At 32.2% G+C, this 19,355-nt stretch overlaps 1 protein-coding gene across 1 annotated transcript in view; it reads right to left on the bottom strand.

Moving 5' to 3' along the window:
* The window catches only part of LOC131946774 (ubiquitin carboxyl-terminal hydrolase 34), a 32,707-nt gene that overhangs the window by 4,300 nt on the left and 9,052 nt on the right, over nt 1–19,355 (bottom strand). Inside the window, exons 14-74 of the mRNA XM_059307702.1 lie at nt 18,718–19,316; nt 18,182–18,357; nt 17,863–18,074; nt 17,638–17,750; nt 17,247–17,374; nt 16,989–17,078; nt 16,307–16,402; nt 16,087–16,169; nt 15,078–15,232; nt 14,799–14,912; nt 14,527–14,712; nt 14,231–14,425; nt 13,725–13,970; nt 13,446–13,634; nt 13,128–13,256; nt 12,877–12,996; nt 12,652–12,726; nt 12,348–12,434; nt 12,107–12,259; nt 11,473–11,549; nt 11,315–11,358; nt 11,087–11,211; nt 10,780–10,935; nt 10,568–10,666; nt 10,302–10,475; nt 10,011–10,194; nt 9,758–9,921; nt 9,579–9,644; nt 9,268–9,414; nt 8,991–9,047; nt 8,756–8,833; nt 8,525–8,619; nt 8,237–8,406; nt 7,974–8,103; nt 7,181–7,259; nt 6,935–6,988; nt 6,734–6,832; nt 5,879–5,943; nt 5,652–5,781; nt 5,499–5,564; nt 5,223–5,374; nt 5,054–5,126; nt 4,663–4,845; nt 4,390–4,569; nt 3,970–4,074; nt 3,840–3,881; nt 3,615–3,719; nt 3,379–3,526; nt 3,040–3,134; nt 2,875–2,907; nt 2,726–2,774; nt 2,504–2,613; nt 2,317–2,400; nt 1,850–1,956; nt 1,539–1,716; nt 1,244–1,401; nt 1,059–1,137; nt 716–839; nt 520–630; nt 244–348; nt 21–142 (exon numbers count right to left, since the gene is read on the bottom strand). Of these exons, the coding sequence (XP_059163685.1) occupies nt 21–142; nt 244–348; nt 520–630; nt 716–839; nt 1,059–1,137; nt 1,244–1,401; nt 1,539–1,716; nt 1,850–1,956; nt 2,317–2,400; nt 2,504–2,613; nt 2,726–2,774; nt 2,875–2,907; nt 3,040–3,134; nt 3,379–3,526; nt 3,615–3,719; nt 3,840–3,881; nt 3,970–4,074; nt 4,390–4,569; nt 4,663–4,845; nt 5,054–5,126; nt 5,223–5,374; nt 5,499–5,564; nt 5,652–5,781; nt 5,879–5,943; nt 6,734–6,832; nt 6,935–6,988; nt 7,181–7,259; nt 7,974–8,103; nt 8,237–8,406; nt 8,525–8,619; nt 8,756–8,833; nt 8,991–9,047; nt 9,268–9,414; nt 9,579–9,644; nt 9,758–9,921; nt 10,011–10,194; nt 10,302–10,475; nt 10,568–10,666; nt 10,780–10,935; nt 11,087–11,211; nt 11,315–11,358; nt 11,473–11,549; nt 12,107–12,259; nt 12,348–12,434; nt 12,652–12,726; nt 12,877–12,996; nt 13,128–13,256; nt 13,446–13,634; nt 13,725–13,970; nt 14,231–14,425; nt 14,527–14,712; nt 14,799–14,912; nt 15,078–15,232; nt 16,087–16,169; nt 16,307–16,402; nt 16,989–17,078; nt 17,247–17,374; nt 17,638–17,750; nt 17,863–18,074; nt 18,182–18,357; nt 18,718–19,316 (7,748 nt within the window). The remainder of the gene's footprint in view (nt 1–20; nt 143–243; nt 349–519; nt 631–715; nt 840–1,058; nt 1,138–1,243; nt 1,402–1,538; nt 1,717–1,849; nt 1,957–2,316; nt 2,401–2,503; nt 2,614–2,725; nt 2,775–2,874; nt 2,908–3,039; nt 3,135–3,378; nt 3,527–3,614; nt 3,720–3,839; nt 3,882–3,969; nt 4,075–4,389; nt 4,570–4,662; nt 4,846–5,053; nt 5,127–5,222; nt 5,375–5,498; nt 5,565–5,651; nt 5,782–5,878; nt 5,944–6,733; nt 6,833–6,934; nt 6,989–7,180; nt 7,260–7,973; nt 8,104–8,236; nt 8,407–8,524; nt 8,620–8,755; nt 8,834–8,990; nt 9,048–9,267; nt 9,415–9,578; nt 9,645–9,757; nt 9,922–10,010; nt 10,195–10,301; nt 10,476–10,567; nt 10,667–10,779; nt 10,936–11,086; nt 11,212–11,314; nt 11,359–11,472; nt 11,550–12,106; nt 12,260–12,347; nt 12,435–12,651; nt 12,727–12,876; nt 12,997–13,127; nt 13,257–13,445; nt 13,635–13,724; nt 13,971–14,230; nt 14,426–14,526; nt 14,713–14,798; nt 14,913–15,077; nt 15,233–16,086; nt 16,170–16,306; nt 16,403–16,988; nt 17,079–17,246; nt 17,375–17,637; nt 17,751–17,862; nt 18,075–18,181; nt 18,358–18,717; nt 19,317–19,355) is intronic.

Raw genomic sequence — 19,355 nt, 5'->3', positions numbered from 1 at the left:
GAAATAATAAAGGAACTCACCTTACTAACCTCCACCTGCCCCGCATGCAAATACATCTGAAACTGTGGTCGGGAAGGGCGAACATTTGCCTTGTTGCTCAGTCCTTGATAAGAGCGAGTAGGGAAGAATGGTCCCACGTTCACTGTTTATAAAGTCACACAATTTTAGTTAATTTTAGAGAATATAAGTAAACATTTGCAGGTAATTTTTTTTTAAATCTCAGCAGTAAAAAAAATGACTTACTAGCAGTGTTTGAATTTTGGAAAGCACTATGAGCATGAAGTAAAGTTGTAGTGAGAAACTGTGTGATGTCCTTTTGGATGACAAGCACCATCTTGTGGAGAACATCTGAAATAAACAAAAATTAATTTAAAATTATTTATGTAAATGTATCAGTTTCTAGAGGGGTTAGCTTTTATAACTTGAACATAACTAAAAGATAAAGTACATGTTAAGGTTAACAGATGAGTCAGTTATATAAGCAAGAAGAACTTTCAGATGAGCTACACAAATGATTACCTAATGCAATGCCTCTTAGATTATTTGGCACAAAAGAATTGAGCAATGTAAGGAGTTTCTTGGCTACATCAGTTCTTTCTTTCCACTGATTAATCATAGACCGGATCTCAGCTGAAAGGGTAAAACAGATTAAATAACATTCTTCATGATTATTTTTTTACTATATTTTCAAATCAATGTAATTCCAGAACCCCACCTTTTCTCTCTCCGTCTTTGGCAGCCATCAGTAAAGAATTGATGAGCTGTAAGACATCAATGAGGTCACCTGTCATGTGACAGGCTGTTGCCTCATGGAACATGGTGTAGATTATTGAGAAAGACTGGAAACAAAAGAAAACAGTATCAATCAGCTGGCACTGATATAATAATTATAGTCACTCAACATATTTATTACAGAAACTTAAATAATTTTTAGACATCCTAAATATAACAGGCTCTGCTGTATACCAGATACATTGTATGAAAAATAGTGTTTATAAAAAAAACAACTCAAAACTGTGTTGTTTGGTTTGAATAATTAAGCCAAATGAGACACTCACCTGGCTGAGGACGGAGAGACCATTCTGATAGAGCAATGTCATATAGTCATCTGTTGTTACTACCAGAATTTTATAAATTCTGAAAAGAAATGAACAGATACAATTGTCATTACAAGCAAAATATTACTAACAATCTTTCATCAAGTAACAACTAGCAAATGAAAATCATCCATTGAATAACATACGAGCACAGTGTCTGCCACATGACCCTTGGATCCAGTCCTTGAGTGCATAAAATTAAAGTTGTTTTTCTGAAATTCTCAACAAGCTGTGCTTCTTCCTGTGAGTGTTCACGCTTTCTTTCTGCCATCATTTTCATCATGCACATAAGCTCTTCAGTGGCCTAGGATTTATCAATATGAATTATTTTACTATAATTCAGTCAATATGAATGATAATAGAATAACTCACTAAATATAAATGATTTTAAATATAACTGCAAAAAATGTGCAATTGTTCTAGATGAAAAATAATAGTGACCTGTACATATTGATGTGGATAGGGTAAAATGTTTTTAAAAGCCCACTGTAGATTCTGGTGACCTGCCAGTGATCTCATAAACTGATTGGAGTACTCGCAAGCCATTCGAAGTAGGCCATAGTAAGCTGGTAACATTCCACGATTAAACAGGATGTTTTGTTCATCATCATGATCAGCTCTAGAAAATTTTGAATCAATAAAAATGGTCATAATTTATTTTATAAGTAACACAAAGTTAAAAAAGTAACAAAAATAGTTGTAACAAAAATAGTTGTGACAAAAATAGAAAAAAATTACTCAAGAAAACTTACAAGATATAATTGAAAGCTATGTTTTTGCACACATGAGGGTTTGATACCATTTGCTGCAAATTTTCAGGGCAATCTTGACTGACATTGTACCAAAACATAAGAAGAGCCTAAAGAGTAAAACAAAAAGATGAGAAATGAAATTTTAATAATGTTCAGCAAGGATAGTCTAGAGATTAGTTCAATAAGATGGTTAACCCTTTACAGTCCTATGTGCCAGCGTTTTATTTACACTTTTTTGGGGTTAATTAATTTATTTTTAGTAATTTATTATGCTATTTAACCCCATATATAGTAAGCTCGGACCTATTATGTGTATAATGCTTTTTATTTAATTTTTTAAAGTAAGTGATTGTTTTTTTTTTTTATTTTTAAAGTGCAGTGATTAAAAAATGTGTTTTCTTTTCACCTGGCCACAGGGGTGGTAAAATAGTATTGATGCCCTGGACAGGAAATGGTTAATGACCTACCTGTTTATTGTGATTGAGTGGAACTTGAGGCTCCAGCATAAATGGATGGAACAGCTGCCACAGGTCCATGAAGTAAGGAGTAAACTGTAATAAGAACAGACATTTTATCTTTGCCAACTCTTATTTGAAAAAATAACTCTTCCAAATAAATGAGTAAATAATGAACTATGTCAAACACAAAACCCACCAGAAGTTTTTCTCTGCGTGAGTAAAGACAGTAATTTAGAACAGAAAACAATGACATCAGCTTGGCATGAGATGGGCCAACCATGTTTGCTTGATTACTGTCATATGGTGCTGGGGATACAAGAGTTTTATTTCTGATGAAATAAATACACAATTGACATTAAAATATTTTCATCTTTGATATGCAATACAAAACAACTGTGGAAAATGTAATTAGACCCACCTATATGTACATGCGCTCTTTTAAGTAATAAGAGCAAGTGCTGATAAATCTGTGGAAGAAATATAAAAACAATTAGTATTACATTGTGTTACACTGAACAGATAATTATTTAGCTAAAAGATAAGTATACAAATATTGACAAGTCTTACCCTGTGCATAACTGCTAAGTCTTCTTTACCCCACTGAAACAAAAAAAATTATATATACTTTTTCAATGTAAAAATCCAGGACTAAGGATTAATGAGTTTGGGTAATTCAAAAATATTAATTCCTAAAGCTATCATCCAAAATAAATAGCTAAAAGAAGTAGTTACCACAATTGTACTCGGGCATGTTGCAATGACCCTTGGTCTATATGTGGATCTGAAGAGTTCATTTGGTACAAGAGACACTAGAAGCTGTGCACTGGCTGCAAAATTATTGAATATAAAAAGTTCTCATTTTCATTTTTAGTTATATTGTTTAACAAAAATTTGAAATTATAAAGAAGTACTAGTTTTCACTTTTACCTTTTTTTTCAACCAAAAATTAAGAATCAGATTAGTTATGAAGATGTAAGCTTATTGATATATTGATAAAGATACCTTTTCCAATGTGCTAGTTTTTATGAATTTAATGTTAAAAAAGTATTTAAAAACCTTTCCTCAGCTTACCCATTCTCACAAGATTGCTGTTGTATGCTACCATGTATTGTTCAACCCATCCTTCCATACAGTCCAATGTCCACTGTCTGGCTAAGCGATTGTGGGTCACTTTATGGGTCAACCATTCTAGACATTGCCTAGGTGTAACTTTAGTCAGCTAAACAAATGAATACAAGAATAGTTAACTTTAATGCTTCATAGTACTCACAATATAACTATGAGGTTCTTGGTTTGATTCTACTCACCTCCCATAACCTTGATACAATTAACTGTGTAAAAGGTGGATAGCCTGCCATTCTGCCTGAGTATTCTGTTAGGTGTGTCAGGAGATCAAAAAATGGCTTAGCCAACTGAAAATAAAAATCTTAATGATGCAACTTTGAAAATAATGCATAATTGTCATGTATAAATGAAAAAATTAGAGTATAACTAAAAAAATATTTTTTATAACAGTATTAATGATAACTTACATCTCCAAGTTTTTTAATATTGTTAAAAATAGCTGTCACAATCTGAAATAAGAGAAGGAAAAAGTGTAAAAATAACTTTTAAATTTCAGTATTCTTTACAATGTAATCAGGCAACAAGAAAAAAACTTACAGAGACTGCTAGGGGTTCATTAAACATACAGAGGCTGACAATCAGGTTACAGGTGTGTTCAATGTTGATGTTGTCACGCACTTGGTACATCAGGAAAGGGTGGCCCTATATAATATAACAATTTGTAATATTTAAAATAGGCGCTAAACTGGACCCCTCAAGGAAAAAGAAAGGGAAAACCAAGAGAGACGTGGAGGTGCATGATGGGGAAGTAGCTGGCAGAGGCAAGACTGTCAAAAGGGACTGACAGGAAAATTGTCAGAGACCAAGTGGAGGGAGCTTTATGTGGCAGCCCCATGTGCCTTGGGCACAAAAGGGAAAAGATAATGAACATTTCAAATAAACAATTTTTTAAAATTGCTCAAATTGCAGTACTTTTAACTTAAACCTTAACAAATCTGGTTTTAAAAGATGAATTACCCTTCCTCTAATTAGATAGTTCATATCTGATTCACTGAGCTGAAGTATATGACCATCCCTGGATGTTTCCACCAAGTAAGCAATCAATGAGATCATTTTGTTCAAGGCTGTAGGTCTGGTCTCATCAGGCGACATGACTAGAACTTCCTCATCTTCATCTTCGTCAGACAAAATTTCTACCTGCAATACCAAGTAACCCAGTGTAAACCTAATTGTAACATTTGCAAACTGTGCAAGACACATTACAATAAGCTGATCAGTTGGTTCACTCACATAGTCTGGCTGAGAGGTTTTACTGCCCATGTAGAATCTGACTACCATGCTGATGGTGTTGATTGAGTTGAGGAATGATGCTGATGGGAAATCTGTGTTTGTGTCTTGAAGTTTAGCAAACTCAAAGAGAAAGGTGAAGTACTCCATCAAATACTTGTTAGTGGGCCGCATGCCACACTCAAGCTGAGGGGGGGTAAATGTCATGACCTTAATAAAAAAAGCTAATTAGGTTCTGAGCTGTATTTAGCTATTACATTATAATGTTTATTTTCATGTTTCTGAACTTAACAGAAGATATAATACATTTAAATACAACACACTTTTTTGCCAGTGTTTCTACTATTTATGATAAATAGTATAGATTTTTATTTTTTCTAAACTTTATACTTACATTTGAAAGCACTTTAGTAATGAACCTTGTAAGACAGCTATGACCACAGAGCTCTGATGTGTCCATGTCACTACTAGAAGATTAGAAATTTTAATATTAGTAAGGCCATGTATAAATCAGATAAACATACACAAAAATGTTGAAGATTAAATAAAACAGTGTGGCTCACCCTAAAGCAATGTACTCATTAGATGCCTTGCTGAGTTGGGTTATCATCATGATTAGCAGCCGTTGAAACATTTGTCTTATCATGTTGTTTGGGCATTTAATAAGTATGTGTTGTATCCACCAATCATCTTCAGCCATATGGTCCAGTAGCCACTGAATAGAATACACATTCAGTATTCCTCATTTAAAATATACATTAGTAAATAAACAAACTTTGAAATCATTTAAACTACAAATGTTTTTCCCATTACAAAAGTTATTTATTAACTTATCTTACCTCACACGGACCCAAACAGCTGCTGAATTTCTTCATAAGGTAATCAATCCAATTGGGCATTGATTTCTGTAAAGAGTTTGAAAGAAAAAAGGATTCATTTCCTTTTTTTTAAACTACACATCATACACTTAAAATGTTATATTAGCGACAAACCTTTTCTTTAGCATGAATAAAAGACTCAAGGAAAAAGCAGGAAGCTAATATAACAGCCTGGTGATTGGCCCTCTCTGTATCATCTATGTGAAGAGTGCTGGGAATGTGTGCACACATTTGCCAAACATGCCTGTTTTAAATTATAAATAAATTTAAAATTAGCTCATTAACTTTTAATAATCAAGTGGAAATAGAAAATTAGGATAAATAAATTTCTTAAATCTTACTCAAAGTACATTCTGTCAAAAATACTTCTGTCCTTAAGAAACTGTGTGTTATCATTCCAGATCCACTGTAATAAAAAAAAAGCAATCAACTGAAATCCTATTAAGCTGAAAACAAGTTAATTAAAAAGTCTAGTGACATTTAAGCGCAATTTCCTTATGTTATCTAAAAATAGCTCTGTCGTAGCGTAAATCAAGAGCAGGGTTAGTAAGACCATTGGTTAAAATACATGTTTTATTTACAATATAGTTACATGACTAAAAACCATTGCGCGCCTAGCTACTGAACGTGATTGACGCAGCCATTGAACGTGATGGCGCCGCTATTGAACGTGATGACGCGTGTGGTGTGGTTGGAAAAAATGCCTACTAATTCGGTCAAAATTTTAATTAATTGAAAAAAAAATTTGTGACCGAACGAAAGGATATTTTTGAAAACTTTCTTCGGCAATATTGTTCTAAATTATAGCAGGAATCGATTGGTACATGTTTCAAGTCGCTAAGTTGTCTGGTTGCCGAGATATGGGCCAAAAACTGCATTTTTTCGAGGTTTTTTGGCTTTTCCGGGAAATCCATGAAAGAAACCCGGAATTTTTATGGCCTATGCTCATCCTCGTAACTTACTTAACATAATTGCTTTTGGAACTAGTCATCGATATTGCTTCGTTGAGGAGGAGATACGACTTAAAGCTGCGGACACACATTCATACATTCATACATCCATCCATCCATCCATTCATCCAGAAATGACGGGTTAATAAACGCAATTCTCCAGAATGGAAATTGCGCTAAAAATATTAACAGAAAGTGAAATGTTTAGAGCTCGAGTTAGATTTTAATTTTAAATTAAAAACTTACATTGGCCAAGTCAGGATTCAACTCAAAGTTGTATTCTTCTTTCACATCTTGTTGCTTTGGAGATACTCTTTGGTAAAACAGCATGTAGGCACTGTTTGTCTGAAAAGGAATGCAAAGGGACACAATTGTATGATTGTTGGTTTTTTAAAAGGTATGAGTATCACTGTAACAATATCACTGTAACTACTAAATCAATCTTACCTTCTCAATAGGGAAATCCAGATACTTCTCTGATACAGAGTCATACGTCTTGCCCTGGAGATTCACACCACGTAATTTATATAATTATTTTAACAAGATCAACTAATAAAGATTAAGATAACAGTTTTCATAAACTATTTTTAGATTTTAGTTTTTAATTCCAAATAAGATGAATTACAACCACAGAATAAAACAAGAATAGGTTTTATTTTTCTGGTTATCTAGTGAAGTCTAGTAAAACCTTACATTCATTTCTCCACCAAAGGCTTCATGAGGAATGTTGCTTGCATCAAATGGCTTGACATCAGCATCATTAAAATGGTACCTACAACAGCAATCAAGATTATTTTAATAAGAAAAGACTTTAATTTTTTTTTCATTATTTGTTTTATTCATTTGCAATCACTAGATGCTCACATGGCTAAGAAGACAAGAAGGCATAAAAACAGAGTGTTGTATCACAAAATATAGATAAAAAATAATTGCACTTGTTAAATCCTTATAACTCAGGCATTTTAAAAGCTAAATAAAATAAATTAGTTAAAAATTATTAATGATGTTGGAAATGGAGCAATGTCTATAGATGACTAGTTATTTATGGGTTGGGGAAATGTTTGGGCTATGCAGAAGCAAATAACAAAAGAGTTGGTAAAATACAAAGATTAGGTAGATACTGATGCATATTAGATCAAATAATTCATTTGTTGGTAAAAATTTGCTGTAGAAAAAATGATTTTTTTAATAAGAATTGATATTAAAAAATTTCATTCAAATAGAAAATATGATTTATCTGCTTTATTCCTTTGTACTATTCAGTTAGTAAATTCTACAACCATAATAGTTTAAACATTTAATTATCTCATGTGTGATAAGCCATAACTTAAAAATCTTTTTTTTTTCTCTATCCTTTTGATGGGCTTCATGTTTTAATATCTGATAATTTAATATATATTACTAAATGAGGCAATGAAACAAACACTTTAAATAAAAGTTAGTATTGAGTAAACTAAAATGTATCCAAAATGACAGAACAACTTACCATTTATTGGTCTGAGTATCTTTGATAAGGTTATAGTAATGACCACCTTCAGCACTACCAACATGAACTGTAACTCCTATTAATTTGTACTCATATGACTCATCTTCTTGAGATCCTTCACCTTCTACATCTAAAGACAAAATGTTATTGATGTTAAGAAACACTTCTATTTTTAAATTTGTTTAGTAACGATACTATAAATTATAACACTAATAAGAATACTGTTTTAATGGGAGCAAAATGCATAAAAAATGTACTGGTACCTTTGATTTTGTCTTTCCCAATTAAATTATGCTCCATATATCGTGACATATCAAGTGTATCAGGAAAAGAAAAATGTGTATTCACTTTTTCTTTCATCATTGTTAACATATTAAATGAATATCTCAAAGTGTTAAAGCAAAGGATTTGTGGCAGCTTGCGAAAACAGGTTCTGGAATAACAACAGAAAAAACGCATAACAAATATGTAGTGATGCTGTCATTAAATACTACCTTTATTATAGGTTTTATTTCAACAACAAAAATATAATTTGTATCAAGTTGACTGACCTTTTTTCAGCCCTGACTTTTTTGTGGCAGTGTGAGCAAGTGTACATATTATCACCCTCTAACATGTCTTTCACTGTGACTTCATCCAAAGATTCCTGTATTTTTTAACAGAGATAAACACAAGATTTTTAATACATGAAAGGGATGATAATATTATGTTAGGTGTAAAAAAAAGATTGTGTTAATAAATTATTGATAAATTTAAGCATCTATTACTGTGATTCAACTTACATAAAGATCCTTCATGTGGGCAACACCACACCTTACAGTATAGAATTCTTCAAATGTTCGACTCACATGGTTACAATCCTATATAATAATCATCATTAATTTGAATTATCAATTTATGTAAAATCAACTAGTAAAATATAAATTAAAAAAGTACCATGAAGACAAAAGATGATGGAAAGACAAAAAAGAAGACAAACCAACAAGAAGGTGATATAACAATGTATAAACAACATACCAGAGAGACAACATTGTTTGTAGTTTCTCCTCCAAACATTTCTTTTATCACAGTTTTCTGTGAAAATAAAATTTAAAAATCTTCACAATTGCAATTAAATCATTACTAAGTGATGAAGTGTCCTCATCTTAGTGTGTTAATCAATTTTCATGTGGTTAATCACAAAAATTTTCAATTGTTAGTAAATTATTAAACAATTTGTAATACTACCCTGAGCTAGAAAAAGAAATATCATGCTTAAAGACTTGCAAAGAAAGATGCAGATAAAAACCCATACCATTTCTGAAGAGGTTTCCTCCAGTTTAGTTATAATATCAGTAAAGAATTCTTGCATATCCTTTTGTTCTCCTGTGTTAAGGGGACATCTGTCCATTGTGTATGTCTTACAGAAACTTTTTGGGTTGTATGCTCTACGTTCACTTTCCTACATAAACATAATTTATTGTAACATACAAATAGTACGGTTGGATAAATGCAGTTTAATCATCAAAAAGTTATCATTATTTGGAAATTTTTACTAAGTGAGGTGAGTCAACTTTTAAATTACTGTTTACAGTGACAAAATAATGTCATGTATATTTTGGTTACCTGAAGATAGGCAAACATTCGTTGCAGCTCCATCATCATAGCAGCATGAGGCCGAGAATCATCAGCCTGTAGGGTTAAATGAAGGTTGTAAAGCAGCACGACATAAAATAATGCTTAACTTTCAGTTTGATAGATGCATCCCATTAATTTGACACAATTGAATGAAATTCAAGACAAACCTGGAATTGAAGAACTGACTGATGAATCCTGGGTATCATAAAAAGCTGCTGAATAGCTGTTGCCATGTAGCAAGTTGCACCTAAATTTGTAAGCCCAACATAGCCACACTTTGCCCTGCCATCTTCCTGGGGCCAGTAATCCCATGGATAAGGTGCATGAGCCTCTGATAAAATTTCAAATTTAGATTCATATTTGACTTGTGTTTCTATGTTATTTCATGGTTTAAAATTTAACTATGACTTATAATTATACCTCTAGTGTTCTGGCGCCTGAATTTGTCAACAGCAATAGAATAATTCCTCATATTTCCACTGCACATTTCAGCAATAAGATCATAAGCTGCTTGTCTAGTTTTCTGACTTTTACACTTTGGAAAATGGGGAAACTTCGGACTTGGCACCAGAAACAGGAAATCAGAGAGGGCATCAAGGAAATGCTACAAGAGAAACAACAGATTATCAGCACAACTTATAAAAATATCCTCACACATTTAAAACCATTTTATCTGATCAAAAAATAGAATGATCTCTACAAACATCTTACATTGTTTTCCTCAGACATAACAAATGGAGGGTTATGCCTGTACAAGGCAGCAGCCACATTAAGGAGTCCTATCAGTCCTTCATCTTCTTCATAACCTTTGTATGTCTCATAGAATGGACGGTTCAAAATATCATCTGTTACTTGCTTCAACAAAGCATCCATATTAATGTTTGTCTGCTCAAAAGGGAATAATTATATTTTATTCACTGTAGCAATAGCAATTGGTTGACATAGTAATAAAAAAAGCCCACTTAAAATGATGTTACCTGTTGTACATCGAGCTCATCAAGGCACATAGGTATAAACAGAAAATAGTCATGGCAACCTGCTCCATAAATTTCTTTTTCCTCCCTGGTAAAATCCATCTATTTAAAAGAGATGTTATAACTTAAATTAGTAAATGATTTGGTGTTTCTGAATTATTATTCATCTTACTTAAGTATTACTGAATAGTTTACCAAACAAGTTTTAAACCCACCTCAAACTTTTTAGGCTTAAAAAGTTCTGTATCAGAAAGAAAGCTAAGTAGCTGTTCAAGCACAGGCGCTAAGAATGCAGTTCCTTTTTTCTCTTGCTTTGTCTTTCCTAGGCACAGACGGTGTAGGCCTAGACAAGCCTGTTTACGAACATGAGCCTTCAAAGAAAAGAAATACATAAACATTGGACAGGGTAGCAATTTCTCTTTCCATGCTTGCTTATTCAATGTATTAAAATTACAATTTACATTATTAATTCATGTAAAAAAATGTCTAAATAACGAAGAATGGATAATTCATTAGACTTACCTCAGGTGCTTCCAATGTAAGACGTTTCAACCAAGAATGAAAATTATCAGCATTGCACAGATAGTCTAAAACTTGATCACAAGAAAATGCCAGAGATACCAAGAATGACATTGCATACTGCACAACTGAAAAGTAATTGTTCATGGGTAACCACTATGATTTCTGTAGGGTAGTAATTATTTTTAAAAATGTTGTACATTAGGCTAATAAGAAACAAGTTTTATTTACCTTCTCTTCTCCCCCAAGTTCCACAGTACAGTTGATTAGAGTCCCTGATTGATGAGAAATGTTCAATTTAAATTATATGCTCCCTCGGTAATCTACTTTTTAATGAATTTTTTAGAAGCACAAGTATGAGAGACAAGGTAAGGTGGGTTTATACTTACATAGGCATGGCAGCATCAAACAGGATTTGCATTAAAATTTTCACAACTGCTTGCACATCCAATTTCTCCAAGATAGACTAAAAACAACAGAATGACATACATGAAATAACTGGTTTAAACCAGATTTGGTCACCTGAGCTACTTTCTTCTTTGAATATTACCTTTTTTTTAAAATTAAATTTTAATAAGTTTTAATTTCACTACCTATGCTGAAACAAAGAGAAAAATGTAGCTCATTACAATGAGGCTTCCAAAACTGTGGAACTGAAAATACTATACACTTCTGCCACAATTAGGTACATGAGAAATAACCACTAAAGAAGCATCTTTAGATCCCTTCTAAAACCTGACGTTCCTTCCGGCAAGTGAAGTAGAGTTCACATGTTTCTGTGACCTCTGCATATATATATGGATAGTGTAGTCAGCACTATGCCCAGCTGCCTTTACTTTCCCTAACATGAGTTACGTGCCCTTCAGAGCTGGGTGGACTTAGGGACATTTTACTGACTTGAACCTAGGTTTGAACTTGAGACTTTCCGGGTACCAGTCGAGCACTCTACCCTAGTAAAGGGTTTAAAAATAATTACCTTTTAACTTTAAGTTCATAACTTTTCAGAACACATAAAGTTTATACCTGTGATATAGTCGAAATAATGAAAGAACTGCCTTTTTTGTTCACAGCTCTTCTGTTACGAGGGCTGTTACTGCCCTCACCTTCTTGGCTTGGGTCATCCACAGAGAACTGGGAAATTAGCCTTAGCAGATAGCCTAGGCATTCCTGGTTCCACTAGAAAGAATAACAAGAAGGACATGCGTAGAAAGTTTAATAAGTGAATTAGATCAACTAAAACAGAATAAAAAAAACTTATAATTACTTGACTCCAGATATTTCCTTCTTTGCATTGCAGAGATCCATTCATAAAGATATCCATCATATGGCTGAGCCCTCCTTTAGAAATAAACTGCAAAAAATACATCAGAAAAGCAATTACATAACTAATCACTTTAAATAATTAAATCCTTTTTTATTTTAAATACAATAAGATAAAGATTAGATTAAATGTGGATTAAAGATTTCCAAAACTATTTTAATGCATTAAACCTCAGCAAGTAGTTGCTAACTAAGTTTATTTTTGCTTTCATCTGACTAAACATAGGATGGTAATTATTTCCACTTACTTTAATACACCACTGGGTTTTACTCACTCCATATGCCTTTTTTTCTTCTGCAGCATCGCCACTACCTGACCGCATCTAACAAAAATTGATGTTTTTTAAGATAATTTTATATTGCATTCTATTTACCTTTATTTTCATTAACCTAAAGATGTAACTCAAAAACTGTGTAATGGTAAATTGAAATAAAGAATTAGAGTTGAGTATTATTTTTTAAAGGAAACATACCATATGTTTTTGACCAAGCTTAGTACCGTGCGCAAGAAATTCAACAGTTTGAAGTGAATAATACAGTCTGTGAGGGCTACTGGGTGGGAGAAGCTGATTCCATTCATCTTGAGTAACAGCCTAACACAAACAAAAATGAGGCATATATTTATTCAACTAAGATTACGAAAAGACAATCTAAAAAATGTAAGATACAGAATGACGAGACTTTACAAATATAAAATAATATATAAGGTATTTGAGCAATTAACCTGATCAGTGGAAATTTTCATGAATCCATTGATAAGACTTTCATTTGTTGGAAGCATCATTAGCAGCTCCCAAACATCTCTAGACAATCTTCTTGCTTCTGCCTGAAGGCTGGCTTTCCTTTCTTTTTCCTTTTGAAAGAATTTTTTTTTTTTAAACATCCTTTAACATTTTAAGTTTTTAATTATTTAGATTTAAAGTAAATTAAATAGACTACATTTAGAATCATTATCACTAGTGTCAAAGTTTACATATTTTAACACAGTAATACACATGAGTGCTACTAATTGCCTATAAGAACAACACTTAAATCAACATACCACATTATCTAGTTGAAAACTAAGGTCACTAAGCTGTTCTAATAATTTAAATAAATTATCAAAGTGAGGCTCAGCAATCAATAGATTCATGGGTAATTTCTTTCTGTCTGGAACTGACAAGCCTGATGATGGAATAGAACCATCACTTTTTCTCTGTTGTCTGTTTGCACCAATAGACACAAAAACATGCTGTGGAAAAAACATTAGAAAATCAATATTTATACCGTTTTAAAAAATCTAATTAAAGACAGTTATGAAGAAGAATCCACATGTTCTTACTTGACCATCGGTCATATGAAGATCTCCTAAAGTTCTCTCATCCATATCAACAAACAGCTCTTGACCAGAGCTAATCATACGAAGAGGCCCTTCACCCAGCATATGTCCTAGTAGAGGGGACATTATCCCAGGACTTGAGGATGAGGATGTCTGTTTAGGTTGTTGCTTTTGAAGATCTTCCCACCAATGGGTAACTTCAGCTCTTAACTCAGAGACAAGGTTGGTTGGATGCATCTCAATCAATGCCTACAAAATAATCAATGGTAATTATTGAAGTGGCTTTTATTTCTGCAATATCAAGTAGTAATTTATGCATGGGTTTTTTAATTTAATTTATTCTTATACTAATGAAAAAAATAGTTTTAAAAATATATAGCAATACATAAAAAGAACATGGTAACAAAATACTAGACCAAGATCTCTAGATTATTTCTAGATTCAAGGCCTATGAGTAATTTAAATTTCTAGTTAATAATCAAGATATTTTAATTTTTTAAATTCTAGACCTTATCAGACATGTCTGTGTTCTGCAGATAAATATTGATGGTCTGTGGTTTATTTGCTGGAAGATGGCTAGAAATGCCAACATTCTCCAACTGCCACATATGTAGATGGTATGCATAGCGCTGACGGAAAGCATCAAGATGATGCTTGTAAAGGAAAAGCCCACGTTGAATAATGGGGAGCTTAGTAGCTGGATCCTGTAAATCATTTGTATATTGAAAATTAGAATATGGTTATCCTACAATAAAATATATACATTTTCATGGACCAATATAGGTTAGCTACTTTTAAAATTTACCTCTTTTAATGTATTCATTGTCTTCATAAGACTGTTCATACATCGCTGCACAAACTCTTCTTCCTTATCTAAGGTCCCACCACCGTAATTAATGTAATAATTGTTGAGAATGTGGATGGCTTCTGTAGAAACAGCCTTATTGTTGGCTTTCAGTGCAATTTCCCACAGTTGGTCCATACCGCAAGCCTGTAGTATTCAAAAATAGTTTCACTAAGAAAATGTTACTTTAGTTCTTCTATCATCTAGCAGTAAACAAAGAAGTAAAATCTTACTTGTTCATCAGTTAGGAGAGACTTGCCATGCATTGCCATACAAGTTATGTTAGAAAGCTGCTGGAAAAGGTTTAACCCAATCATAGGCATAGTCTCAGCCTTAAGTTTAGGCATCTGAAACAATTATAGTAATATACAATGAGAAAAATGAAAGCCAAGAAAGGAACAATGATGATACAAGTACAGGCATCTGACAATGCCTAATAGAATTGAGTATTTGAACCATACTTCAATGTTTTAAAAAAAAAAAAAAAATCAAACAAGATTTGCTTTACTTACTTTTACAATGAAAATGTGTTTTAAAGTGTCAAGATCAAGAGCATGATTCTCTTTTCCACGAGCCTGGTCATAAAACCAGCTAAGACAATCTTCACAGCTTTCAGGGTTGGTTGCAAGACATTCCCATAGTTTGTCTGTTTGTTCTTGATTTAGACCTACATTTTAGTAATATATTAAAAAAAAAATGAGATATACTGAAGCAGGTAACTACAACAACCTCTGCAAACTATATACAAAACAACAACTACGAACAAAACATAAAAAAGAGGTCAAAGTCAGCTGAAGTCAAATAAGTTCTAGAAATTTCATGAATGACAAATTATTTGCTCAAGGTTACACAAAACATAAAAAAGAGGTCAAAGTCAGCTGAAGTCAAATAAGTTCTAGAAATTTCATGAATGACAAATTATTTGCTCAAGGTTACAACAGCTTGCGGACCTCACTTTAACTTTCAAGTTATGGCTATATATACCTTCCAATACTCTTCAGTAAGAAAGTTAAGGGTTTCAATATATGAATTTTCCAAGGATTTAAATACAAAAATATATCAGTAGTTATTTGACTGTTTTTATTTGATGAGTTATCAACATATTTAAATTGATTTTCAAATATAATTTAGCCGCTAGTAAATATGTTGTAAATAAAAATGTGTTTTTAAATACAAATATACTTTTTGACAAAGGAATTTAGTTATTTCCCTTTGTTGATGGATGATTATGTCCCTTGATGTTAAATATGCTACTCTTATTTTCTAAACAAATAACCTATTTTAAAAAACGTAAGGTAGTCTATATCTAGTTCCAAATCAGTGGTAAAAAAAAAACTTTTCTAACAATTGTTTATGTGCTATGAAATCTATTTACAAAAGGTTTTTCCTTAAGTAGTTTGTAGTTATTTATTTCATTAACAAATAATATATAATAAGCTAGAATCCAATTATCAAAATAAACATCATAGAGAATGAAATAAAAAATAAAAGGAAGAAATTGAAAATAAAAGGGAAACTTACGGAATGTTTCAGGAGAATACTGGCATGAAAACACACATGATAAAAAAACAAGTCGAGCTGAGACTTCTTCTTTGAACCCATGGCTAGAAAGAATAGGTAAAGAGGGTATTTCTAAGCCATTTAAAAACATTTAATTCTCTTTACACTTGCATTTAAGAAGTTAGATTGTAAAAAAATTTAATGAAAGTAATTAATTTTCTGGAAGTTTGTATCAACATACTGAGATGTCCATGTTGTCCTGTCTTTGGCTTGTTCAGTGAAGTAAACCAAGTTATTAAAGAAATGTTTCATCATGTCCAATGTTTTCTCTGCCCACCTAAATAAAGTGTAAATTAAATTAGCAACATTTCTAGGAAATAAATTTTATGGGTAAGAAGACCTTCAGAAATGTAGAAAACAGAAAATAAATTATAACCAATTTCCTTTGATACATGAGTCTACACTAGTTTAATAAAGTATAAGGGTAAACAAATATTATTAGTACATATTTTGCTGAAATTCAGGCTAGGCAAATGGTCTTTATCTTAATTAATATATTTTTACCCATGTTCTATATTTTGTAGGATGTGTTTAGTAAACCTAAAACCATATTTGTGCAAATAGGCAGTAGGAAGTGTTTTAAAAGCAGTTTTTATTTCATTGTTTGTTAATTTTTTTTAATTTATGTTGTATTTCTTTTCACACTATTACTCTGCACATTTTATTAAAGAGCAACTAGTATCAATAATAGCACAGTTAAATTTTAAGTGTCACAGTTTTACAAAAGATTTTTTTTAAATGTATTATATAATTTGCATAGTATAACAGCCGAATAGATGGAATTCAATCTGAGTGAATTTTATTCCTTTTTAATAACTTTAGTTTTTTCCACACTGAAGGATCTAAATGGAATAAATACTTACAAAACAATTTTATAAGAGCCTCCCATTGGGCGCATACTGTTAAAAGAGCTGAACAATTTTGTCAGTAAACGCATTGACACAACCACTGATCTGAAAGTTAAAAAATAATTGACTAAAACAAACTAGCCCTTTTAATATTTGAAGAAAAGTGATTTGATTAAGTGAATTCAAATGCATATTTTATTAGAGTGTTCATATTTGTATAACATAAAAACTTATTTCATTAGAATTAAATTTATTTTGAGACAACATACTTACTTGTTATTTGCAAGATTGTCAATTATTGCCTCAATAAATTTAGTGCGGATTTGTCTATCATTAGAACAACATAGCAGATTAGTCAATGCCTTTTCAGCTTCACTAGCAATACCTTCTGGTAGCTGACTCTAAAAGAAGATGTTAAAGAAATTAAGTTTTAATTTCATTCTTCATGAACAAGAAAAATGTAATAATTCAAAGAAATTATTTTTTAAAAGCTATTTTAAGCTAGTTAATTTAATCAAATAAGAGTTTTGATCAACAATTCTAAACACTTTGATTTTTATTTGTAATTTTTAAAGACTGAGCTAATAAACGATCCCAATCCCTATTTGAATACTGAATGAAGCTTGGCAATGTACCACACTAAATGAGTCAATGGACCACTTACTGCCATATTGTCCTGAACTAAATCCCACAGTAAAGTGTGTCCTGGTTTACAGACATCACTCAGGCAAAAATCTGATGCTGGACTTTTCAATTTTAGTCTAGGTCTTCTTACACCTGTAGTTTTGTAATAAAATATTAATATATATTAATAACAACCATCACAGAACAATTTTATTTTCAACATACACAATTTAAATGTTAAGTAAGCCAACAGAAAGTAAAATACCTCTAGCATGTGGATGGTATAGAGCTGTCATATGTGGGGTTGTCTGGTGAGCATTGTATCTAACATGGGCATTTATTTGAGCCAATTCTTCTTCGCTTAATCCCTCTTCACCATCAAAATCTGCCATATTTTTTTCAGATTTATTACTGATGCGAGAACTGTGGCAACTGCCTTCATCATCATCAGGGCTTAGGATATTTAGACCATAAGTTCTAGAAAAAAAATATAAATGGTATTGGTTATCTAGATAACAGGAAATAAAAGAATGAAATGGTTGGTAACAACTATAGAAAATAAACCAATAATAAAATACACTTACCCTGGTTTAAGTTCTTTTGAAGAAAGATTTCTGATTAGAGTATCATCATCTTCAATCATTATGTGATGATGGCTATGACCTCTTGCAACACCATATTCACGTAATCCATGAATAGCTTGCCATTCTTCATCACTCATGCTGTTGTGCTTTTCATCACTTTTGCCATGAGCTGGAGCCTTTAAAAAATCATTTTATGTTGCTTACTATTTTAGCATTCTGTGCTGTAGGTAGTATTTTGCTATACATATACATACATTACATATATGTCTGTGTATATATTTTTATATATTTATTTATGTGTGAATAAACAAATTTATTGTAGAATTGAAGTTTTTGAAATTGAATCATTGCAAAGCAAAGCTTAGGGGTACTCCTCAACCACCACTCAGGGATTTGCCAGTCTAAAACATATTTGTGAAACATTTTGATACTCTTAATTAAATGATAACTAGAAGATTCAAATTTCTTTAACTAAATTCAAGTAAAAAACAAAAGTGGGTTTTTTCAAACAGTTAAATACAACACTATAACAATACCTTTGAAGCTAATGTTTCCTTCGAGTCTTCCATATCTTCTTCTTCATCTTCTTCATCATCTTCTTCTTCCTCATCATCATCTACCTCATGAACTTCTACTAATGGTGCATCTTCAGTTCCTGGTGCCAACAACTGCCTAGTCAACCTTTGATGCCGGATAGCTTTTTCAGCTTCCATCTGCAACTGCCTCTCTTGCTCTTTACTATGGTGACGATGATCATGATGGCCATCACTTCCTTCTTCATTGTCTGAACTCACTTCCTCATCTTCATCCTCCTCCTCCTCTTCATCTTCATCCTCCTCATCTGTTACATTGTTCACCACCCCAACCAAAGCATCTACTTCAGCTTCATGGACATCATGTTTCTGAGAAAATCCTTCTGGTTTTCTAGCCATTCTAGCCCTGACTGTTCTTGGTAAAGGGATTCCTTCTTTGCTAACTACAACATCAGCACCACCATCCTCTTCACTGGATTCCCCACCATCATCCATTTCTTCTGACTTTTGCTGCACATTTCTAGCCATCACACTCTGAACTACTGCTCTAAGTTTTGGATTTTCTTCATCATATTCCTCATCGAAACTAAAATCAGATTGACCTGAAAATAAAAACTTTATTAAAATTTTAAAAATTTATT

This window comes from Physella acuta, unplaced genomic scaffold (genome assembly GCF_028476545.2).
Source record: "Physella acuta isolate Inbredline_101_S28 unplaced genomic scaffold, ASM2847654v3 ptg000571l, whole genome shotgun sequence".
Classification (NCBI taxonomy): Eukaryota; Metazoa; Mollusca; class Gastropoda; family Physidae; genus Physella; species Physella acuta.
This window is presented reverse-complemented; position numbering and strand designations above follow the sequence as displayed.